This window comes from Sus scrofa, chromosome 18, assembly GCF_000003025.6.
Source record: "Sus scrofa isolate TJ Tabasco breed Duroc chromosome 18, Sscrofa11.1, whole genome shotgun sequence".
NCBI lineage: Eukaryota > Metazoa > Chordata > Mammalia > Artiodactyla > Suidae > Sus > Sus scrofa.
Window position 1 is genome coordinate 21,098,061 of NC_010460.4, and position 24,989 is coordinate 21,123,049.

The following is a 24,989-nucleotide window of genomic DNA, read 5'->3' on the forward strand; positions in this document are numbered from 1 at the left end:
TTCATCTATGGTAGCTAACCTGACCAGTGAAAGGTGTAGGAAAGATGAGGCCCAGACAAGGCAGATCTAAGCCACGCATGGGATGCTACAGGTGGAAAACACTCAGCCCTGTGTAGACAGACACACTGCTACTCACAATAAAGTATGGAGTGGTCATGTACGTTCGGAGCCTGGCTGATTGGCTTGTTGTGGTTTGAGGCCCTTGGCACACCCTTTGGCCTCCAGTTATGCTGGGGGAGATGTGACAAGTTTTGGAGGTGTGGTTTTGACATACCAGTTGGACATTCCAGAAGAGTTTTCAAATAAGTAAGACTTGGGTATGGAGCTCAGCAAAGAGATGCAGTCTGGATGTATAGATTTAGAGTGGGTATGAAGGAAAAAGAGAGCCTAGGCCATATCCTCAAGAATACTAACATTTTAAGGAAGAAACAAAGAGTTAATAGCCTGCTGGGAGCCGAGTTTCAAGAATGGAATCCACCTGATGACAAGGTCCAGGGGGACTCTGAAGAGATAGAAATTTACAAGGAAAATTAGGAGAATGAATTTTCATAGACGCTCAGTAAGAGTGTTGGTATAGAGTAGGTTCTTAACAAATGAATGTTGAAACGAAAACCCCCAGACAAATCCACTAAGAAGAAACAAATAGAAAACCAGACTGAAGTGGGCTCATTGATAACTTGTACCAAGACCACTGGATCGTTTCCTTTCCCTAAGCGGACTCTTTCATATGTCTGCTTCTATCAAAGGCTGTCGGCTCTGTCTGGAATAGCCTTCGTTCTCCTTCCACTTTTCCTGATCTCTGCCTCCACTACCCATTCCGTCTTGGGTTTGCACATGCTCTCTCTGGCTCTGTGACCTCCACTGTCCCCTTTTGCTCCTGGCTGCCCCTGTGGACCTGTATGATTGCTGCCCAACCCACCCAGGCCTATGTGCCAACCCTGTCTCTAGCCAGCATGCTGGTATAACTGGGCCAGGAAGCACCCTCGTCCTGTAAGGAACCACACCAGTGGCTAGAAACCAGAGGAGCAGGATCGTATTTGCTGATAGTAGGTGTTAGTATTTCCTTTTCACTATGATGCCATTTGCGATGATGGTTATTGGGCTCCAAGCTCTAACTGAATCATGACCTGTGACCTGAGAGAGTTGCGTAGGTGACCAGAAGTAAGGACAAGTAACTATAGTTGCTTTCTTGGGAACCTGAGCACTCATGGAAGAAAACCTACTGAAGAACGAACAGTTAAAAATGGACCCAAGGTAGCAGAGGGTGGAGCTGTTTAAGAGATGGGTCGAGAGTCACACCTGCCTGGATTTGATTCCTATTCTGCCATTCAGAACTTCTGCAGCCCCAGAAAAGTTATGTAACTTCTCCAGATCTCAGTTTTCTCATCTGTAAAATGACGACAGAGCATGTAGCGTAGTTCTTGTCCACTACAACATGTTAAATGTGTTGATGACCAAACCAGCCACATACATGAAGACACACACTCACACGTGCACACAGAGTGTTTTGCGAGTTAGGTGTGCTGATGGGATCTGTCACCTACAGGAGGTTTATCAAGGGCAGTAAGCTGGCCTTCCTCAAAAAAGACTGTGGAGGGGGCAGGGATGGGCAGAAAGGCTCATCAGTCCACTTGGAAGCTTAACGTGCTGCCCTTTGGACACTAAGATGCTCAGATGATGCTGGCCAGGGGAGCGGTACTTGGCACATTCTCTGGTGTGGAGTGGAATATTGGAATCTGAGTTATTTACATTATTCATATACTTTTCCTATTATCCAATGGTGGCCATTTATGAAGGTTTTTGGACACCAAATGTTTTTGTCCCCTAGGTAAATGAAGCTGTAAGTAAGACCTTTAGCCTCATCTGTACTCTCTTGTAACACATTGAGTTCCCCAGCTTAGACAACATCAAGGAAATGAGAATTTCCAGTGGTATTTTGTGCTCAGAATCAGCACCTGGAAGATGCCAGCTAGGGGATAACTAATCAATTGGAGACCAGGATATCAGTGAAGGTGGATAATCACTGAAAATCCAACAAATTGTCAACTGAGACATTTGTTTGCATAGACAAATGTCTTTATCAACATTCTTCCTTATTTTCAGGATTCAAATCATGTACTGAGTGGCAAAATGCCAGCCTAAATGGAATATTTGTCAGCTTAAGTTTTATTGACTTCAATTCATGGGTTATAATTACTAACTTTTTATTTTTTAATGTTCGAATGCTGACATGCTTGGGGGAAAATTGAACCACAGTGGTGATTTCACAGCAAGGAAATCAGCAGAAGAGGAAAATTAAATGCCAGGTGATAGTTTGAAGTCAGCAGCAAGGGGAAGGAGTGGGTGGAAGAGTTAAATTTTTAAGTGATTTAGCAAATGATGCTAAGAAAGTGCCATGGCATCATTTTGCTTTTTAAAATATAGAAAACCATAATTGCTCATTTTTTTTTGTTCTCACGTAGGAAAACCTCTTTACAGAAAAATTTCACTGTCCTACGTGATGCATTGCAAAATTGTCCTTTTTTGTTTAAAAGAATACTTAGAGATAGATTTCATTTTGCAATCCCAGGCTGCTTGAAAACTTTGTTGAGAAGGTATCAGAGGAGTATCTTTTACTCTGGAATGCACTGGAATCTGCGCAGTAGTGGTTAGAAATAACAAAATCAGGGAATGACATTCTTCTGGTCTCCTTGGAATTCTGGGTCACTGAGCAGAGTTTTCAGAGTTGGACAGATCTGTTTATTTCTCTTTCCTCCTCCTGAGAGATGCTGAAAATGTATTTTATCTTTTTTTTTTTTTTTTTTTTAAGGTCAGATTATTCTCTGGGTCAGTTCTAACGTGCTTCTCATGTCTTTTGAAATCCTATCCCAAAGCCTTCACTGCCTAAGAATGAAGAAGGCGTTTCTTTTTAATTGGCATCACTTTTTTTTTCTTTTTTAGAGCCACACCAGTGACATATGGAAGTTCTCAGGCTAGGGTCCCACACTGCAGTCTGTGGCAAACCGGATCCTTAACTCACTGAGCGAGGCCAGGGATCGAACCTGCAGCCTCATGGATACTAGTCAGGTTCATTGCCGCTGAGCTAAAGGGAACTCTGGCAATCACTTTTGAAAACTTTTCTAAGGAAACAAATATTTGAGCTTATAAATAATATTAAGGTGCATTTCTTTCTTCCTGGGTTCTTGAGTTAAAGTTTCTCTCCTGTGGGCTTAGGTTCTGCCGGATTCATTCTTTCATGGCTACTATCTATTCATTTGTTTGTTCATTCCTGACCCCTACAAACCTCAGGGTCTATGAGACCATAATGCAGTTTCCTGCTGATAATCACATAGTTATTTTCTTAAATAGTTCTAATATGAGAACCCCAATTAGCCATGTACTAGTTAAAAATAGTGTGTGTGAAAAGCGTGGGGAGCTGTGGTCTTTGATTGAATCTTATCCTGCCTGTGGCAAATTTCTAAAATTAAGTACCTGTCAGTCGACTGCCCCTCCTTCTCACTTGTACAAATCGGGTGGTTTACACGTCTGTGGGACGTCTGAAGTGAGAGGTGATCTGTGATCTGTGGCTGGTTCATTCCCTTTTTCCCCACATTTTCCATGTGTCAGCTTGATGTCACTTAACGCCCCCCCCCCCACCGCCCTCATGAGTTACTCCCTTCCTTTTAGCAGCTTGTACTTCTTTTTCCCAGCACTCATTACACTTACTGTTAAATGTTTATTTGGCTGATTGTTTATTTAGTGCCCGTCTTTTCCATCTGACCATATGCTCCATGGGGGTGGGGGGAACCGTGTGTTGTTTATGGCCCCATCCCTGGAGCCTGTCATGGTGTCTGGCACATAGTGGGAGCTAATTTGTTGAATGAATGAATCAAAAAGTAACCATTAAAAAGACATTAAATTTAATTTAACCACGAATCAGAAAAAGTGTGAGTGCGGAATTAACCTTTTAGATTTGTGTGTAGTGCTGCACAGGCAGTTATCAGTTTCAAGAAGTCACAGCCTACTGAAATGTGTGGAAATTACAAAAAAGTATTTTTTTTTAAATAAGGGAAAACTGAAGATCAGGAGAAGCCATAAACTAGAGGAACCAGAGAACTCTTGGGAATATTAAAGTCCCTTCCTTCAAAAGTGAAGGTTTAAATCCAATTTGGTATTAGAACTTTCGAATGAATATATGCAAGGTAGTTAGGCTTAGAAATTCCCACACTACTCGTGACTTGATAGATTATAACAGCTCTTTCCCTTAGGAGCTGCTGTGCTTTCTCATTGTAAAATGTAATTAGCAGATGTAAAAAAAGGTTTATTAATCTTATAGGATATAATTATGGTTGTTTATATGTAAATTCCTTCATGTTCCCGGATAGCTTGTCTTTCATTTTAAATAAACAGGTTGAAGTCAAATGTCATTACCACTTTGGTTAAAATCATTACAGTTATTTTATTTTATTTTTAACAGATCATTACTTAGTTTATTTTCCGAAAGATAATGCTAACTTAATTGGCCTAGTTTTAGGGTTGGGATTTCCAATAGCCAAGCCAAAATGTCTCAGTGTAGATGTTCTGCCAAAAGTATTTGAGAGCATCCAGTTAAAAAAAAAAAATGCACTATAGGAGTTCCCATCATGGGGCAGTGGTTAACGAATCCAACTAGGAACCATGAGATTGCGGGTTCGATCTCTGCCCTGGCTCAGTGGGTAAAGGATCTCACGTTGCCTTAAGCTGGGGTGTAGGTTGCAGACATGGCTCGGATCCCGCGTTGCTATGGCTCTGGCGTAGGCTGGCAGCTATAGCTCTGATTCGACCCCTAGCCTGGGAACTTCCATATGCCGCGGGAGCGGCCCAAGAAATGGCAAAAAGACCAAAAAAAATAAAAAAATAAAAAAAAATTAAAAATGCACTATAGCATAGAAAACTGGAGATCTGCACAGCCATCCACCCATTTATTTAAAGCGCCTAATGATCTCGGATGGATGAGACCTGGGATGGGCGGCTTCTGCTCGCCCCTCCAATCCACCTTGTCTTGTGCTGGCTGTTTGCTCTCCTAGGAGGCAGCTCTGTCCAGACAACATTAACAGGTTCTTTGGCTTCTTGGTTTCCAGTGGATTTGGTCAAGGGGAGCCAGCAGAGGGTCAGGGAGGTCTGGGTATAGTTTCCTGGATCCCTCCCTGTGGGGTTACCAGGGGCGGGCTGTGTCCCTCCCTGAGGGGGGAGGGGAGGAGGTGTGACTGCTTCTCTCACAGGGCTTCTGTCCCTGATTCCTGGTTTTTGTAACTGCTCCCCCTGCTGGTTCTTAGGGCACTGGGGGTGGTAACTGCCCCTTTCTGTCTTTTTTTGGACTATGGCTTTCCATTGCACCGGCTTGAAAATAGTCACCTTATTAACCCCCCAAGTTACCTGAACTCAAGGGCGCCATTTGTTTTCTTTGCTCCCCAGAATCATACAATACCTTAGAAAAAGGGGTGAAAAATGTACCCTTTTACAATTCAGTAGAACGTATCCAAGAAGATCATGTGAAGCCAAGAAATGATGTAGTGTGACAGGTACATCTCCTTTCAGGCTTCCACATGGCCGAAAATACACTCTCCATGTTCTGAAGGAGGTGCGCCTCCTATGACTTGGCCTTCTTCATTTCTGCCTTTGAAACTTCAGACTGACCATCGACAGCAAGCCATCTGTGAATTTTTTATCTATTAGTGAGAATAGGTTGACCTTCTTTCTCGGACTGGCTTTATTATGGGTGCTGTGCATTTGTGAGAAGAAGGTTCTAGTAAGAGAGAAGGTCTGTATCCTGGCTCATGATAGAATTACACTCATGACCTTAAATTTGCTAATAGCATGCTGCACTCAGCGTGTTAACTGACTCTTTTGGTGTGTGTGTGTGTGTGTGTGTGTGTGTGTGTGTGTGTGTGTAGGTAGATTTTACGTACTCTGCATGAGCTAATGTTGAGGCAAAGGATAAAATTACAGTACAATGAAATCATTCTCTCCCTCTCTCTCTGTGGCCTCCACAATTTCCTGTTTCAATAGACCTCCTTTGCTTTTGCTAAGTCCCATCATGCATCAAAAGACAAAAGCCTTGGAGAACAGACTTGTGGTTGCCGGGCGGGGGGGGGAAGGGGGGGCGAGGGAGTGGGATGGACTGGGAATTTGTGGTTAATAGATGCAAACTATTGCATTTGGAATGGGTAAGCAATGAGATCCTGCTGTATAGCACTGGGAACTATATCTAGTTACTTATGATGGAGCATGATAATGTGAGAAAAAAGAATGTATACATGTATGTGTGACTGGGTCACCGTGCTGTGTAGTAGAAATTTGACAGAACACTGTAAACCAGGTATAATGGAAAAAATAAGAATCATTATAAAATAAAATTAAAAAAACCAAAACACAAAAGCTTGTGTCCTTCTCTGAATCACCAGTGGGAATTCAACTGAGAAGACAGTCATGGACTAATTTCATATTTGGCATTGACATTGATGTGTACAGATAGGATGCTTACTCTCTGTTCCCTGTAGGGAGGATTTCTTTGAGCAGGTTCTGGTTTGGGAGGGGAATAGTACTTCCTGTTTTGGGAAGGAAACTCAGGATAGTCATTGCTCTTGTTCATGACGCTACTCTTTGGCTCCACAGCCTGTTCTTTTCTCCTTTTCCCTGTCCTTATTCCATGTCCATGAAGCTGAGAGGAGCATGAGAGCTCAGGGCTGTGTGAGGAGCAGAAGCTCAGCACGGGGCATTGACTTCCAGCTCCGACTCCACATTTTTATCCAGTTTCTGACTGTATACTCATGTTTTGCCACAAGCAACTAGGAGTTTTAATACCAGAGAGCAGTGAAGTCTGAAAAGACAAACCGAATGTCTATAATCATTATGCTTTTCTGGACATGGTTCTGCAGCAACAACAAATCCATCCCAAGACCAGGTGGCAGGAAGCTGTCGTAGCCATGGCTGTGGTTGCTAAGGCCAGCATCCCTGAAGAAGTGCTCAGATGAGCGCTACCCCCTGAGGAAGAGCACAGCTTCAAGCTGGTCCTTCACTGGAGAAAACCAATGATGCTATCGAATGGTGCCAAGAATCCACCTGCTAACCTCCTCTACCATTACGGCTGGCAATCAATGGACAAGGTTGTTTGTAGAGATGGAAAAACACAGAAGCCTTTTTGGTAGGAATTGATGGTGAAGATGTGTGCGACTCAGGTCTTCAGTTGTCCTCTCTTTGCAAATCTGTCCTCAGTTGTGTGTGCACTTCTTGCTGGAAGACTTAGAATTTCTGCGATTTGGAGAGGATTCCTCTGAGCTGTGCTTTAGGGCCCCTTGCTTGTGAAAGGTGTCTTGCCTCCCTAGGGGATCTTTTGCAAACCAGAAACGGGGGGAGAAGACGTGGGATTCACATCATTTTGAACAGACATGGAAAGCTTCAAACTTACCATCGTATTTTAATGTGCGAACAGTGGGGAACCTTACAGAGGCAGCTGAAGTAGGATGTAATCTTCTTGGGCCCTGAAAGAGTATTTACGGTACCTAAAAGCCCCTCAGCCCCTTTGCATCTCAGTAAAGTCCCATGTCACCATGTCAGTTGTGGTGTTAGATTCAGTCAGGAAAGCAGCGAGAGATAATGTCCATCTGAGGAAGGAATATGCTCTCAGCCCTGCCTCGAAAGTGTATGCAGCAAAATCAGGCATGAGGCTTGGGAACAGGAAGGAAGACAATGTGCTGAGTCAGGTGAGTGAGGGCAGAGGAGGTCAGATGTCACATCATAGGAGCCTGTGGAAAGAGCTTTGTACTTTATTCAAGGTGCATTGGGGAGAAGACTGAAGGGCTTTCAAGATTTTGATATGACATGATTTTTTTTTTTTTTTTTGGAAAAAGATCAGTTTGGTTGCTGGTTGTAGACTGGTTTTGAGTGGGGCAGGAGTGGAAGCAGGACGAGTAATCTTTTGGTTCCAGGAATCCAGCTGTTGCGGTGGTTTAGACTTTGTTCTGCCATCCCCAGGGCATGGCCTGAGATGACTAATCGAATGGTAGGTTATGTCCAAATTCTGGCCAGCAGGAATGGGGGAGGGGCAGGGGCAGGAGACAGACCTGCCCTCTCCCTTTAAGGACAGCTTTTCAGAAGTTTTGCATATCACTTTACAACGATCAGAGTGGCAATGAAGGCTGGGAAATGTAGTTTTCTTCTAAGTGGCTAAATCCTAGATAAAAATCTTGGGTTCTTGCTGGAAGAAATAGAAAAGAGACACTAGAGGACAATAATATCTGCTAAGTTATATTTAAAAAGAAAAATTTTTTTTTTCTCTTTCTTTTTTTTCTTTTTATGGCCACATACATAGTATATGGAAGTTTCCAACCCATGGGTTGAATCGGAGCTGCCGCTGCAGGCCTAGGACACAATCACGGCAGCACAGATCCGAGCTGCCTCTGTGACTTCTGTGGCAGCTTGTGGCAATGCCAGATCCTTAACCCATTGAGTGAGGCCAGGGATTGAACCCGAAATCCTCACGGACACTATGTCAGGTTCTTAACCTGCTGAGCTACGACAGGAACTCCCATGTTTTGTTTTTATTTTTTTTTACCATTATTTTTACTGAAAGATTATTATTATTTTTGCCACGCCCATGGCACATGGAACATCCCAGGCCAGGGATAGAATCTGAGCTGCAGTTTCGGTAACTCTGGATCCTTTTAACCCACTGTGCCAGGGACTGAACCTGTGCTGCTGTGGAGACAACACCGGATCCTTAACCCACTGCATCATAGCAGGAACTCCCTGTTGGTTTTTATTTTGTAACAAAACATCTAAGAAACTGTAAATGAATTTCTTTTGAAATAGACCTTTGCCTCCTTGACAGCTGTGTTAAACTCCTGGAATAAGTTGAAGTATGTAAGTCTCAGAGTCACGGACTACTAGATAAATGTGGATCAAGCGATTCGTTTTATTAACAGCTGGGCAAAAGCCAGGTAACTTGCCAGACACATGGCTGTCTGTTAAAACCAGACTGGAAAAAATTCAACCTGGACTTGAGGCCGAAATGGTGCCCCCTCCTCCCATATCACATCTCAACCTTGGGACCTGCCTCTGCCTGGACAGAAGACCTGACATCTCTTATTCAACCAGTGGCCTGAGCTTCGTGCTCCCTCATACACCTGCTTGTCAGTGGAATATGGAGAGCAATGGGCTTCCTCCCCAAGAGAGAGGCCCTGCCTATGCTTTTATCACGCAGACAAAATAAGGACACTTGGGATGTGTTTGGGTGGGTCAGAGAATGAAAGCAGAGCTTTATCCACTCTTGCCCAGTAAATGCGGAACTCTGACCTCTCTTTCAGGTTCCCCTTCCCTTTGTGGAGAATACAAAAGAGGTGGGGGTCTAGGTAGGAAATATGCATTCTGGAACTCTCCAAGAGGGGTGCGATTGGGGGTAGACAGCTCTTCTTTTATGGGCTAAAGTGAAACTATAGTGGCAGAAGGTGAGGGTTTTTTTTTCCCCCCCGACCCAAAACAATGATCAGAAAAGCAGAAGCTAAAGCAATTTTTAAAGAAGGGTATGGTTATGGATGTCTTGTGTTGTGCAATTAATTGCCTCAAATGTGCTTTATTTGGGTAATGGGAATATGGCATTATTTTAGGCACACATCATATTCTTATGAAACTTCAGCACAAAGAAAATAAGAAATGAAAAAAGAAAACAAAAACAAATTGACAGGTGTTTTCAAATGGTGCAGTTTTATGCCTTCAGGCACGGAAAGAGAGTGGAAGGGAAAATGTTGGCGTTCCTGTTGTTGCTCAGTGGAAACAAATCTGACCAGTATCCAGGAGAATTCGGGTTCAATCCCTGGCCTCACACAGTGGGTTGAGGATCCGTTGTTGCCGTGAACTCTGGTGTAGGTGACAGACCCGGCTCAGATCCCACGTTGCTGTGGCTCAGAGGTAGGCCGGCAGGGCAGCTCCATTTCGACCCCTAACCTAGGAGTTTCCATAGGCCTTGAGTGCGGCCCTAAAACGACAAAAGAAAAAAAAAACCCCCAAAACAAACAGCGGGTCCGTATAAAAGTGTCCAATGATGGAGAAGGCTGGAGGGGAAGTGGGCGGGGAAGGGCTTGGCGGTTTGGGTGGGACTGAGGGTGGGGAAGCAGGCAGGGGATGTCCCTTCTAGAGACCTGGAAGGATGGGTGGATTAGCAGGTCTCTGGGGGAGTCAGTACTCTGACTTCTGTCTCCTCCTGTCCTCACATCTCCTGTAAGGTCCCTCCCACTGGCCAAATTCAACTGAAAGCCTGAGGTGAGGGAGCCCAGGTGAAACAGTCTCAGAGCAACCTCCCAGGATGTACAGCAGGATGGAGAAGGGTCGAGGGGGCAGATGGAGAATAGCCAGCACCATATTTTGGTGGAATGAGGCGCGGGGCTATGGAGCAGAGGCTGTATCAAGATTCTTGCCATAGTTTGAGTAATTGCACACAATTATGGTTAATAGTGGATGGTAGAGGCTATGGGACGGGAAGAGCTGGGGGGTGCAGGGGACAGCAAATGATAGTTCAACCTGAGAGCTGGTGACAGCTTCCTGGGGAGGAGGGGGGCTTCTGAGCCGGGTATTGCATTTGTGCAGAAGATCGCCAGGTGGAAAAGACGATTCTCTCTCCAGAGAACAGCGGGGGCCGGGTGCAGATGCCATCAGACTGTGACAGCAAAGGCATGAGCTGGGAAGGAAGATGGACAGAGGCCGATACCAGGGCTTCATGAGGCCAACGAGCTGGGATATTATCTTTTGAATGGGCAAGTGAGTTAACAGAGGCTTATAAAGGATGCGACATCTGATGAGGGATGACCTGATGCCGACTGCTTTCCCTAACACCTCTTTTCTTGGTACACTCGCCCTTTCCTTCTCATTTCCCTCTTTTACTTCTATGCCACCCACCACACTTTTTACTGTTGTTTCGTTTCTGGAAGCGGAAACCTCCAGGGTGAAGGGATTAGTTAGAATGGATTCAGTGTAGAGAAAAGAAAAAGAAACACTCCATCTTTTAAAATAATTCCCATTTCACTTGCCAGTCGGGGTTTAATTTGAGGGTAGTGAAAATATTGGGGATGCTGGCATAGAAATTAAAATGTTTAATGTGCCAATGCTTGGTGGTGGACCACAATAAAACAAAAATGTGATATGACTTCAGGACAACGTGAAGGGTTGTCTGGAAATATGATCATATACGCTGACATCTGTGTAGACTGCGACATGGCAAAAATTGAACGAATGAAAATGCAAACGTGTTCTCACATTGCTTTTCCACACAATGATCTGAAAAGAGAAAACTCTTTAAGACTTTGGAGACAAAGTCCTTTACCTAATTATTCAAACAGCCATTTCTTATCTGCACTTTTATTTTATATACCCTTTACACCTGTTTAATTAATCCTAAACATGACGCTGACTGCTAATTAAACAGCCCTGAAAGTGACTGACTGAAGGTAGTAATTTGAGATAATTAGTTTTGGTTTCAAACACTCAATTTTCACACTTTGTGCTCAATTTTAGAAAGGGGTGCCTCATTATTATAGGCAGGGTGGGGGTTGTGGAGGGCGTTTTACTGCTGGACTCTGAGTAGCTGAGGAAGTGGGAGGATTATTATATATCCAAGTAGAGCAAGGAAATGGTGTAGTGCTATCGAATCTGGTATAGAATGTTCCCCGTCCTCCTACATCCACGCACAGACACACACACACACACACACACACACACACACACACACACACACAGAGAGAGAGAGAGAGAGAGGGAAGGAGTTACTTACAAAATGAAGGTCAGACTGCTGGATCTTTTTCATTAGAACAGAAAAATGTACCTGTTTTTGATCTTTGGCAAAGTTTTACCTACTAAAGAGTAGATCTCACTGAATCATCCATTGTCTCTTTCCCAGATCCTCTAGAAGCAAGTGAGAAATGGCTAAAAAAAAAAAAGACCAAGATTTTGTATGTGGTTTGAGATTTGGATGGTGTCCTTGCTGAGCTGTCCTGTACTACAAAGGCACAAAGCCTAAGGGGACAGTCTACCAAGAGATGGCTGGTGTATGTGGCAGAGAAAGAAGAGGCAGGTCAAGACTGTTTTCACGGTCTCACAAAGTTAATAGGCAAGTTAACATGATCCCACTAGGAGAACAGGACCCGGAAGAATTGGGTGTGAAACAAGCTAAATCCTAGTTGTCGTCGACATACAGGTTACATAGAAGCTGAGTAAATCCTACAGCACCTTGGAGAGCTCCAAGCACATTCTTCTACTTCTCTTCCCTGGCTAATGAGGCTTTAAGTCTTGGGAAGTTCATTGTCACTTCACTAGCCACCTTTATGGAGCAGGACTCTCTAAACCTAAGAAAGGTTATTCAGACATCGAGGGCTTTCCAAAGATGTCAGGAGGAGAGTCAAAACCTCCGTGTGGACTGGAAATCATCTGGCCAGGCGGTGGTGGGTGACAGTCGGATTCCAGAGTGTGCAGCTCTGTGGGCAGGTGGAATGCCAGCCTCGTTGACGTCAGAGCACTGACATTCGCTGCAGGATCTGATGGAAAGCAGAGTTAACTGTTTTATGTATGAGTCAAACCTGCATCTTCAACCAGGCCACCTGAGTTAGTGACCATGGCCTCATTTTGACCCCTGAATTTTCACACCACAGCAAAGCAGCAGAGGAATGATGAGATACATGCCTCTTAAACTCCAGATCCCACAATATCATTGCCTACTTTTTATTGCTTCCATTCATCTCATAGGAACCTCAAAAGATGCAAATCAAAAATTGAACTAATCGTGGAATTCCCATCGTGGCTCAACCGTAATGGACCCAACTCATATCCATGAAGACGTGTGTTCAATTCTTGGCCTCGCTCAGTGGGTTAAGGATCTGGCATTTCTGTGGCTGTGGTGTAGGCTGGTGGTTGCAGCTCTGATTCGACCCCTAGCCTGGGAACTTCCCTGTGCTGCAGGTGCAGCCCTAAAAAGACAAAGGAAAAAAAAATGGAACTAATTATTTTTGACTTCAGAATCTCCTCTTGTTCTCCAGTCTTGGTAAATAGCAAACATCATCTACTCAGATCCCAAAGCTGTGGGACTGAGAGTCCCACATTCCTCCTTGTCCCCTACACCCTTCCTTGTCTTTTAGATCCTTACAGGTTCTGCACTCATCCTTTTTTTACCACCTGCCACTGCCTTAGTTCAGTTTTTATACTTTCTTTCTTAGGTTTCTGTAGTAATGTTTCTAACTGATCATCCTGCCTCTGGAATGACTTCCCTGTAATTCAGCAAATCTCTGAGCATGGGCCCATCCACATCAGATGCTTCTGGAGGGCACATGGAAATGCAGACTCCTAGACTGCTAGACATACTAAGTCAAAACCTTTGGGAATATGTCTTCCCAGGTGGATACTGAAATTTAAGGCTTGCTACACTCCCTACTTGTGCCAGTGTGATCTTTTTAAAACAAAAATTTGATGATGCCGCTCTGTTGGATACAAGGCCAGGTAACCTCACTGGGCTTCCCCATGGCCTTGGTGACAAGATCCACACTCCTGTCAAACCTGATTAGCTCTTCACCGTCTGGTCTCTGTCTAGCTTTGCAGTTATTTCCTGATGTTCCTCTCTTGGTATCCCTCCTTCCCATCGTGGGAAACACTGCAGTTCTTGGGATCTCTCATGCCCTCCTTGACTCTACGCCTTTGGACATGTAGTTCTTTGTGGCTGAGATGTCCTTCCCTACCTTGCCTGCCAGGTTTCTTGCATCTTCCGTGCTCTGTCTAGCCTGCATGTCCTTCTGCTCTACTGCAACATTCTTGTGTTCTGCTAGCACTTTTCACTGGTAGAGTAAGAATCTTCACTTGTATATATGAGTGAATATTACATTTCAATTTTTTTTTTCTTTTTTATAGCTGCACCTGTGACATATGGAAGTTCTCGGGCTAGGGGTGGAATCAGAGCTGCAGCTGCCGGCCTACACCACAGCCACAGCCACACGGAATCCGAGCCGCGTGTCTGTCTTGCATTCCCACTTGCGGTAATGCTGGATCCTTAACTCACTGAGCAAGGACAGCGATCTAATCCGCATCCTCATGGACACTATGTCAGGTTTGACACCTGCCGAGCCCCAATGGGAGCTCCACATTTCACATAATTTTAGGAGTAGATTGGTGGCATGCAGCAAATTTGTTACTCAGTTTGAATTTATTTGGGAGAAACGACATATGATGTCTGATTTTGAAGATCTAGCAATTCACCCTATTTTTGTCAGAACGGTCTCTTTTCTTAAAGAAATTGTGGTATGGATTCCTGTTGTGTGATTTTTTTTTTTCCCCGAGGGGTGAGAAGCTGAAAAGATATTTTAATTGGAAGATACATAGTTAGCTATTCCCAAATCTTTTTGTGGTACTCAGTGATTGTATCAATAAGCAGTGAATAGACTAGCAAAACTATATATTTAAAATAATTTACCAGAAATATAATCTTAAGACTGAGCTGGTATCAAGTGTAAAAAAATCTCATATTAAATTCTTTGTCATTATGTAGGTTTTACGTCCTGAAGCCAAAGACAATTTCAGAGGTGACCTTTTCTGAGGCATGAGTGTGTGATAATGACATTTCTGCCTCATGTCTGCACCAGAACTTACCATGTACTGAAGAAAAGCGTAGCAACCAGAAAAAGCACACTTGTTTTGCTTTGGCTTCTGAAACAATGGCAGCCGAAGCAAAACTAAATTCTGTCTTGCTGCTTAGAAATGTGCTTTGAAAGAAATGAGCCCATAGGCTCCTACAAAACACTTGCTAAATGATTGGTGGTCCTGAAACCCTCTGTTGGCTTCAGGCTGATCCGTCGAGGCATCTGGTGTGGCTTTGGTGGGATCGTCTCTTGGGTGACACCCCATCATTTGACAAGACGCCTCCTGGGTTGAAACGGCCTGCCGTTTGTTTTGCAGATACCTCAAATCAGCTATGCATCCACAGCCCCAGAGCTGAGTGATAACACCAGGTATGACTTCTTCTCTCGCGTGGTCCCCCCCGACTCTTACCAAGCGCAAGCCATGGTGGACATCGTGACGGCCCTGGGGTGGAATTATGTGTCGACCCTGGCTTCCGAGGGCAACTACGGAGAGAGCGGTGTGGAGGCCTTCACGCAGATCTCCAGGGAGATAGGTAAGCGTATATTTATTAGATGATGGTGTTTGGAGGCGACAGGTGGCAGAAGTCTGAGCAGCTCCCTCGAGTTCTCCGATCTGTACAGAATAATTAGGGCTCCTACAGAGGCCTGACCCAGGCTGTCCACTCCAGGGGGACGCTGGGCTTATTATAAATGATTCTGTTGTTCATGGTCTATCAAGGTGACATTTTGGTGCTAATTTAGGAAGTGGAGCTCCTGACTCAGGCGAACATTTTTTAAAGTTGTCTGTTTTGACGAGGGAGTTTGCTGGCACAGTAGAGCCACTGTAAATTTGAATAAATGACATACTAGTTGATTGTTCTAGATGGAAGTTTACATTAGCAAGTCATTAAATTAAAAAAAAAGGCATTGGAATTTAACATTCAACACCAGAGGGATTAGGACTGGTAATCATCTTAAAACAATACTGGAGTAGCCCCCAAGGCTATGCTACAGTGAAATTCTTATTGTCATATTTGACTTTTTGAATTTTCTTTCTTACCTTAAACTCTGAAGCTTACAGTGGGATGAAGGGCAGGATATGAAAACTTGGTTAGAACAGGGCGCTGGTGAACTCTGTCCTGGGCTTTTTTAAGGTTCTCATCCAACTCTGTGCAGGCATTTGGTAAATGTACATTTTATACGTATATTTAGCCATGAGGATGTAAATTCATTTCACTATATGGGAAAAAAGCGGAAAACAAAAAACAACTTGGGGCATAAATCTTTTTTTTTTTTTTTTTTTTTTTTTGTCTTTTAGGGCTGCACCTGCAGCATATGGAGGTTCCCAGGCTAGGGGGTCGAATCGGATCTATAGCTGCTGGCCTATGCCACAACCACAGCAAGGTTAGATCCAAGCCGCATCTTTGACCTACATCATAGCTCATGGCAACGCCAGATCCTTAACCTACTGAACGAGGCCAGGGATCGAACCTGTGTCCTCATGGATGCTAGTCAGATTCATTTCTGCTGAGCCAGGATGGGAACTCCAGGACATAAACCTTATTGCTGATTGGTCAATATAATTTTGCGGATGAAAGGAGACGTATCCTTTCATCCTATTACTTAAATGCTATTGTTCTTACTAAGAATTGCTGAATACAATGTACATATTTTTCTATAAAAGCAGTGTTTCATGGAAAAATTAAAGTGCCTTTAAGCTGTTTTAGCGTTATTTTGAACTTGCAGGAAGTTCTATTGATCATTACTATTTTCCTTGGAAGCATCAATACAGGAAAAGACCAAGGGAGTGATTTGGGCTTATCAACATAATTAGCAAAGACAGAGTCTAAAGTTATTGGAATTAAGGTTTTCTCTTGAAAGACTTGAAGATGCCTGGGCTCTGTTCTTTTGTATATAAGAGAGCATGGAAACTTATTATACACAATATCTAGTAGATTTAACATTTGTTCCAGTGCTGTGCTGTTGCAGAAAATGGAGAGAAGGCCTGGGCTTGTTTTGGACAGATTGAGTTGATTTATTTAAGGGACAACTATTCATTCTGGTTGTAAATGTCCATGATGCCATAATCTTTGCTCTTTGGAATTTTAAATTATATCACTATTGCTATAAAAATGATTCAAAACATTCATTTGAACTTTAAATGATGCTAAATTATATTACCTTCTTGGATAAGAATCCCCAGCTTATCCTTAAGAGAAAAGCCCTCTCAAATGAAAACAATAGCTTCTGAAAGCCAGGTTAATGCATTATTTAAGCTGCTGATGTCAGTTCTTACTGAGAGATAATTCAACGAAAGAAGGAAATGAGTAGGTATTGAAATAAGAAGTTTCCTGTTGCGATCCTGTCTGTACCTTCTCAACTTCAGGATACATTCTGTGTACATGAAACAGATTACGATGAAACATTTAACGCGGGACATGATTTACTAGTTGTTGCAGAATCTGATAAAATGCGCTGTTCTAAAAGTCAAGATCGAGGTACTCTTCCTCCTGCTAAAAAAATAAAGACGTAGTTTTCACTTTTAGGGAGCATTGCTATACTTTGGTACCTGTCACCTAAAAGGAGTCAGATGGTACCATTCATTATTGCTGTGTTTTAGGCATTAGTATGGGAGAAAGTAATTTTAGTGCCTTGTGTTTGCTCCTGATTAGAACAACCCGTTTCTTCTATGTTGATCCCTTCAGCATTCTGTGACTTGATTGGCTGTCCATTCTATTTCAGTTCTCACTTATCTGGGGAATGGAGGAGGGCTGGATTGTCAATTAATATGCAGAATAATGAAAAGGCCAAATTAGTGCCACACTAGAGTATGCCATGGAATATATTAAATATCAAAATCATCCCTCATTTTAATGACAAAGATTTTATCTAGAACAAAAATAGCTGAAAATTAAACCTTTTACATGACAATGATATTAATGGGAATGGCAAATGGTAGCAACTTAACCCATTCTGAAATGATCTGATGACTCTAATGAAAATTCATTAGTTCTGTAACATTTGCTCTTCTTACTGCAACATTGATGACATCCCTGTCACCATGTTAGTAGTTTTTAAAAATCTTGGTCTCTTGACTGAGAAGAAGATGTATAAATTCATTTCTTGGAGTGTCTGCCGATTAATAAACTTACACATTTCCCCAACTCTTACACCTTTTCCTGTACTGTTTTCAGAGTTTCTCTCTTCAGCAATGTGGATCGCAAAGAAATTTCAGTGTAAATCGAGGCTTCCTATGCTTTGTCTCTGATTAATTCTGACAGATCATAATGGAATGGTAGAGAAATGAAAATCTGTTTAGTGATAAATTGCTTGTACAGTTTGATTAGAACATTTTTCATTTTAACAAAATCTGAGACTCAGCGAAGTGTCCTTCGTGAGTCTTGGAGAATGAAGTTTATGAGTGAATGATGGTCATGAACGCAGTTGTCAATGATGTCTTTTCTCTAGTCTAGATCCTTCTCAGGGAGAGAGGGACAGGAGTTATTTGTTAAAACAAGACAAATGGCCCCTTGATGTCATAGCTGCTCTAGTCTCAGACCTGGGTATCCTTGACTATAGCATTTTTACTGGAGAAGGCAAAACCAATTTGATATCAGCAAATAGCACAGTTTTACGGGATCATAGTTCGTGTTGTGAGGTAGGGGAGAAGAAACTGGATGGCTTAACATGGACACAGCTGAGTGTTTCACCTTGTAGGATAATAATTTCATCCTTCATTTTCTAGACAATGGAGGAAACTACTGAGGAGAGAGGAGTTTATCAGCATGTGTATTTAAGATTGTACTGGTGAGACGTGGAAGCTGGGGAGAGCAGTTGAGAGGCTTTTCCAGTGTCGGTCGTAGCCTGATATACGGCAGTGATAATAGAAATGGAATAGGGAACAGATTTGAGAGACACAAGGTGGAGTCTCTGGAGCTTAATAACTGCTTGGAAGTAGAGCTCGAGGGTAAGAAAAAAATTAAAAACTTGTAATTCTGAACTTGGGCAATTGGGAGAATGCAAATGCCATGAGTAGAAAAGAGATAGTGAAATGGAAAGGGGTTAGTTGGGGATGGAAGCATCGTTTGGTTATAAACCCAATAAGCTGTAAATACTGGTACTTACATTTGGGGGGAAGAGCAGCAAAGAACATTGGTCTAGAGCCCAGACAGGAACTGAGATTCAGCTCTGAAGCTCATTCTAACAAGGCTGAGAATTGAGGTGGGAAGGGTTATTGCTGAGGTAGAACATGACCAATGGGAATTAAAGGGGGCAGAGGATATACTTTTGGGGAAAAGCTTGACATAAAGGTATGGAATGATAAGCTTTGGCGAGGATGCAGCAGAAAGGAAACCTTTGTACACGGTTGATAGAAGTGTAAAGTGGTACAGTCATTATGGAAAATAATTCAAAGATTCCTTGGAAATTAAAAATGGAAGTACCATGTGATCTAGCGATTCCACTTCTAAATATATGTCTAAAGAAGATGAAGTTGGTGTCTTGAGGAGTTATCTGTACTCTCATGTTCATTGTAGGAGTATTTGCAATGGCTAAGATATGGAAACAAACCATATGATGGATGATTGGATAAATACATATAAATAAAATGGGACATTATTCAGGTTTCAAAAAAGAAGGAATTCCTGCCACTTGTGACAAAATGGATGGATTTGAAGGACCTTATGCTAAGTGAAATAAACCAGACACAGAAAGATAAATACTGCATGCTCTCACTTATATGTAGAATCTAAGAGTCAGACTCATAAAAGTAGACTGTAGGTTGTGAATGCCAGAGGCTGGTGGGAGGTAGGAGAAATGGGAAGATGTTGAACAAAGGGAATAAACTTTCAGTTAAACAGGATGAGGAGTTCCCGTCGTGGCGCAGTGGTTAACGAGTCCAACTAGGAACCATGAGGCTGCGGGTTCAATCCCTGCCCTTGCTCAGTGGGTTAAGGATCCAGCGTTGCCGTGTTGTGGGTTGCAGACGCGGCTCTGATCCCGAGTTGCTGTGGCTCTGGTGTAGGCCGGCAGCAACAGCTCTGATTAGACCCCTAGCCTGGGAACCTCCATATGCCATGGGAGCGGCTCCAGAAAAGGCAAAAAGACAAAAACAAACAAACAAAAAACAGGATGAATAAATTCTGAGGGATTAATGTACAGAGTGGTAACTCTAGCTAATAATACTGCATTGGATACTTGAAATTTTACTAAGAATTGATCCTGAAGTGTTCTCACCACACACACGCAAGTAACTATGTTGAGCTGATGGAGATGTTAATTAGCTTGATTGTGGTAATCATTCCCCAATGTATATCAAATATCCTGTTGTACACCTCAACAAGGTACAATTTTTGTTTGTTGATTATACCTCAACGAAGGTGGAAAAAATCAAACTGATATAAAGGAAAACAAAATGAAGGTGGGAATAATGGTCTAGGTTTAGCGATGGAAAACTGAGACTATAGCAGAGTGTTCTTTCTCTTTCCTTGATGGGTTCATGGCCATGGGCGGTCTCTCCGTCTTCTTTGACGTTTTTGTGGGAGGAGATGGTAGGTGTTCCTGAGGAAAATCCAGAGATATTGAGCAGGTTTTCATAAGCGAACAGGACCTTTGCTGGAGGGCACAGCTGCAAGCGTGTGGTACAGAGGCAGAGAATCAAGGCATGTCCTTGAGAGGAGCAGGTGTATTAGGGCTGCCATAACAAAACACCACAAACTGGGTGGTTGAAAAGAGTAGAAACTTGTCTCACAGTTCTGGAGGCTAGAACTCTGAAATCCAGGTGTCAGCAGAGCCGTGCTGCTTCTGGAACCTCTAGGGGAGCATCCTTTTCCTGCCTCTTGTAGCTTCTGGTGTTTTGCTGGTGATCACGGACTTGTAGATGCATCCGCCCAGACTGCATCCATCATCACATGTTGTGTTTTCCATTCTTGCATCTGTGTCTGTCTTCTCTTCTAAGGAGGCCAGTCATATCGGATTAAAGGCCTCGCCCTACTCCAGCATGACCTCATCTTAACTAATTGTATCCGCAATAACCCTATTTCCTGATAAGGTCGCATTCCAAGGTACTGGGTGTATCTGTGGGGGAGACACAATTTTAGACCCATAGCAGGGGGTGAGAGTGAAGAGAAGTGTACCCAGGGAGATGACTTGCAGGGACAGAGATGGGAGGTGGACCAGGAGGACAGCCAGTTAGCGAGAAAGATGAGAGGGATGCTAAGATAGAATTTGATTAACTGAGAAACCCATCATAGTTCAAGAGTCCCTTCTGAAGGGCTACAGAACTCTACCCTTCTAAACCTGACTACTTGGGTAGATGAGGTGACCTGATGGGTAACTCAGATTCCAGACTGGGGTTGGTGGGAGGGTCCTCCAGCGTGTCTGGCTTTCCCGGGGATTCTAAGAAGTCAAGAGCATCCCAGGAGGATCCCCGCGGGCACTCCTTCTACAGCGGTTCCTGGCTGTTCAGCCTCCCTGCTCGGTGTAATTCCAAGCTATTGTTCTTTTCAGCAACGCCAGGGAAATTATGGACATCCGGCGAGTCCTTTCTGGTCTAATTTATTTTTATTTCCCCTTTTGGTCTCTTTTGGCTTGAGGGAAGGGAATAGCTTCGCTGCTGCTGGTGGTTAAGACTTGCCCACTGCCTCTTTCGTACACCCTCAGTGGTTACGACCGGTCCTCTCTGTCTTGTCTTAATGCTTTGATATGATGTTTTCACTGATATTATAATAAGGGAGTTAACAATATATGCCCATACGTTTCTCGCCTAAGCTCTGGAACTTGTAGCTTGGGCCTCAATGAACGACTTCCTTGAGGCTTTAGACAGGTTCCTTCCCTTCTTTGTCTTACCTGATTATATTATTTAAAAAAAAGAAGACAGGATAATAAATGTTAATGCTGCCATGATCGTTATAAGGGGCGAGGAAGCTAAAGCTTTATCTTTGAAGATCAAAGGAATTTGTGAAAGCATTATATCTTTTCACTGTGGATTTGCACAGTATGGCAACACACTTCCTTTAATCAGTCATCGTGTTTATGAACGGCTTATTGAAGATGACAGGCCTGCAAGTCGTCATCCCACACGTTACAGGGGGCAGAATAGACCTGATTCTGTCAAATCTTCTACCGTACGTGACTTTTTTCCCTTCTCATTTGCAAATGCTGGAAGCTTCTGACTACTGTCTGACATGTGTTCGGAATCTTAAAATCTCAGACTGGGAAGGGACCACAGAGGTCGCTGGATTGGCACAATCTGTTTGAAATGTTAATGCAATAGACCAATTTAATGAAATTATTTTTGTGTATATAAAATGAATGACACTTGCCAAAATATTTGATAGTCATTTATTTTTGATGTGGGTCAGGAAATAAAGAAATTCCATTCTAATTCCACAGTTGAAAAGTGCCCCCTGATCATTTTTCAAGATATCTCAGTACAGTTTTAAGAGAAAGCATTTTTTCCCTCTTGTGTTGCAAACAAGAATCAAGTTTCTATTAACTGCAATGGATTCGCTTCAAGATTAAAACAAAGTATTTTCAATGACAGAATAGAAAAAATACATAAAGAGCAGCTTTTTCCCTCAGATGTTCATTGCTTTGGAAAAATGACTTCTAGCAGGCAAAAATCAATTTGACAAAAGAATTAATGTTGTAAAATACTGTGAATGAAAGGAAACATTTTAATTCAATTGAAATTTTTACTTTCTATTCCTACAGCTGAGTTCCATTGATAACACCACATTTCAAGTTGCAAATCATATTTAATTAATATTAACACCAGGTAATTGGCAAGAATAACTTCAAAGGAGGGCTGAGGAAATTGCAAATTGGAACTGCAGGTGCAGTGATCCTGCAGAAGCTTTACAGGGATCCAAAGAAAGTGTATATGATTTTGACAATTACTGCAGAACTTGATCAAATAAAGCATCATTTCAAAGCTGTTCTTCACTCTAGCTTTGCTTAATATTTAGAGCTTAGGAACTGCTGAGTAGCAACAGCTGCTAATAATGTGAAATAGCAAATAAGTGCTTTCAAACCTATGGTTCTAATGCCGGAGCTAAGTGCTTAGTAAACAATGGCAGTTTGATGCAGGGCAACCCACTTTGGAGTCAAAAATGTGTTTAAATCCCTCTTCTTCAATTATGGGACTTTGTCTATGAAATGGGGGCCCTCTGCTCAGTGATCATCCTGTGATATAATACTTGTGAATGTGCATCAAAAGTTCTATTTGATATCAGGCATTATGAACGAAAGGAATGGGGATAATACAAATTTTTTTTTCCACAAGGTGCGGCAAAACGTATACATTATTATGAAGGTGGTAGATGTACTGCCTGGTGGGTAGGATAAATAGCCAAAGAAGGCTTTGTTTGATTCATTAATTACCTTCAAACTTGGTCATATTCTGCCTGAAAGATCAGAGAGGAGATTTTAAGTGGCTCTTGCCCACCTACCCTCTCTGTTGTCTTTACTGGTCTTCCATACCCATCATGGTACGAATTCTACCCTGGCTTATCCTTTTTTTTTTTTTTTTTCTTTTTAGGGCTGAACCTGTGGCAGATGAAGTTCCTGGGCTGGGGGTCGAATCAGAGCTGCAGCTCAAGGCCTATACCACAGCCCCAGCAACACTGGATCCGATCCTTGTCTGCAACTTACACCACAGCTTGCAGCGATGCCGGATCCTTAACCCACTGGGCGAGGCCAGGGATCAAACCCACATCTTCATGGACACTATGTTGGGTTCGTAACCCACTGAGCCATAACAGGAACTCCACCTTATCTTATTCTTTTCACCCTGGCTGTTGAATATTACGTATTGTATCACCTGACAGGTGTGTTTGCTGGAGTCTGTGCAGCATCACCTTGAGGGACCTTGTCTCGTCCTTAGTGATGTACTCTCATGAGTCCTTGAACTTAACCCTGTGGGACCACTTGCCGCTCTGATCATGATGCTAGTTTCTCTGTATACCTCATCCACCAAAATGTGCCTTTCTCAGTGGAGGGGCTCCTCCCGGCAGAAGGCCTGGCATACGACAGGTGCTTTAGGAGTTTCTGTGGCATGGCCACTGTCACCAGATTCCTGGTTGTGTTGGTGTTGAGAGCTTAGTGGTCAGGCTTGCTTAGGCTCTGGGACTGAAGGGCAGAGATGTTCCCCACAATGTGTTAGGTATTTGCTTTGCTAACGTGTAACCTACTTGGGAATCTTTGGGGCTTCCATTCTGTTGAGACTCTCAGAATTCAATTTTTTATTACTGGAACATACCAAAGCCTGTGATCTGTAGGTTCAGCCTACCCCTGATCCCTCAGGCCACACAGCGTTGGGGAGTGAAGAGGTTCTTACTGGCAGGGTGTGACTTCCAGATCTGTCATAGCCTGGCACCAAGATCATGACTTATTTTTTTCTGTGCCCCAATTTCCTCATCTGTACAATGGGGATAATAATTGTATAGGGATTGAAGAAAATCATGCAGAACAATGTGTGGCTTGTGGTAAGTGATCAACAACTGCCAACTCATATTGTGTTAGGAGCCCACCCACCCTCGACAGCGGGTGGCGCAGCAATTGTCTTATTGCCTTGAGCCTGTGTCCAGTTTGCTCAGTGAGCAAATAAGAAGGTGGAGTGAGGCCTAAATAAGTGCTCAAATAGAAGCAGTCGATACTTCTCATTCCTGAAACTTGCTTTTTACCTCCCAGCAGGGACCAATTCTATTATTATTGTTATTTTCTGTCTGTCTTTTTTTTTTTTTTTTTTTGCTTTTTAGGGCTGCACCCGTGGCATATGGAGGTTCCCAGACTATGGGTCTAATCGGAGCTACACTTGCCTACACCACAGCCACAGCAACGCCAGATCCTTAACCCACTGAGTGAGGCCAGGGATCAAACCCGCAACCTCATCATTCCTAGTCGGCTTCGTTTCCACTGTGCCATGGTGGGAACTCCAATAATTGTTATTTTCTTAGCATGACTAATATACTACATGGAATAGTGTTGGCACCTAGTTGAATGCATGAATTAATTAAGTGCCCGTCAGTGTTGGCTCACCAAGTGTGCTTTCTCCCCTTCTTTTTGAACCTTCTGTATATTAATTGACTCAGCCAGCATCTAATGTGTACCTACCATGCATTAGGTCATACTTATTCTAGGTTTTCGGGACCCAGAGATGAATCATGGCCTCTGCTTCCTAGGTGGCTACTGTGTATCCGTGGATACAGAGATGTAAACAAACAATTACGAATGAATATGATCATTGCCTTCATGGAGGCATCATTTAGAGGCATTGTCCAAGAAAACAGTACCCACGAGAAGGCATCCTGCAGTTCATGTAACAAAAAGACCTGCCATAAGCCAGTGGAAGGTGATGGTTTCTGGACCCCAAGCTCAAAGGGAGTA

General features: G+C 43.1%; 1 protein-coding gene across 5 annotated transcripts in view; it reads left to right on the forward strand.

Annotated features, from left to right (window-relative positions):
* GRM8 (glutamate metabotropic receptor 8) overlaps positions 1 to 24,989 on the forward strand; it is an 811,904-nt gene that overhangs the window by 153,012 nt on the left and 633,903 nt on the right. For all 5 annotated transcript variants that reach the window (XM_021079054.1, XM_021079053.1, XM_021079052.1 and 2 more), the window contains one exon: positions 14,941 to 15,157. In XM_021079054.1, coding sequence (XP_020934713.1) covers positions 14,941 to 15,157 — 217 coding nt within the window. The remainder of the gene's footprint in view (positions 1 to 14,940; positions 15,158 to 24,989) is intronic.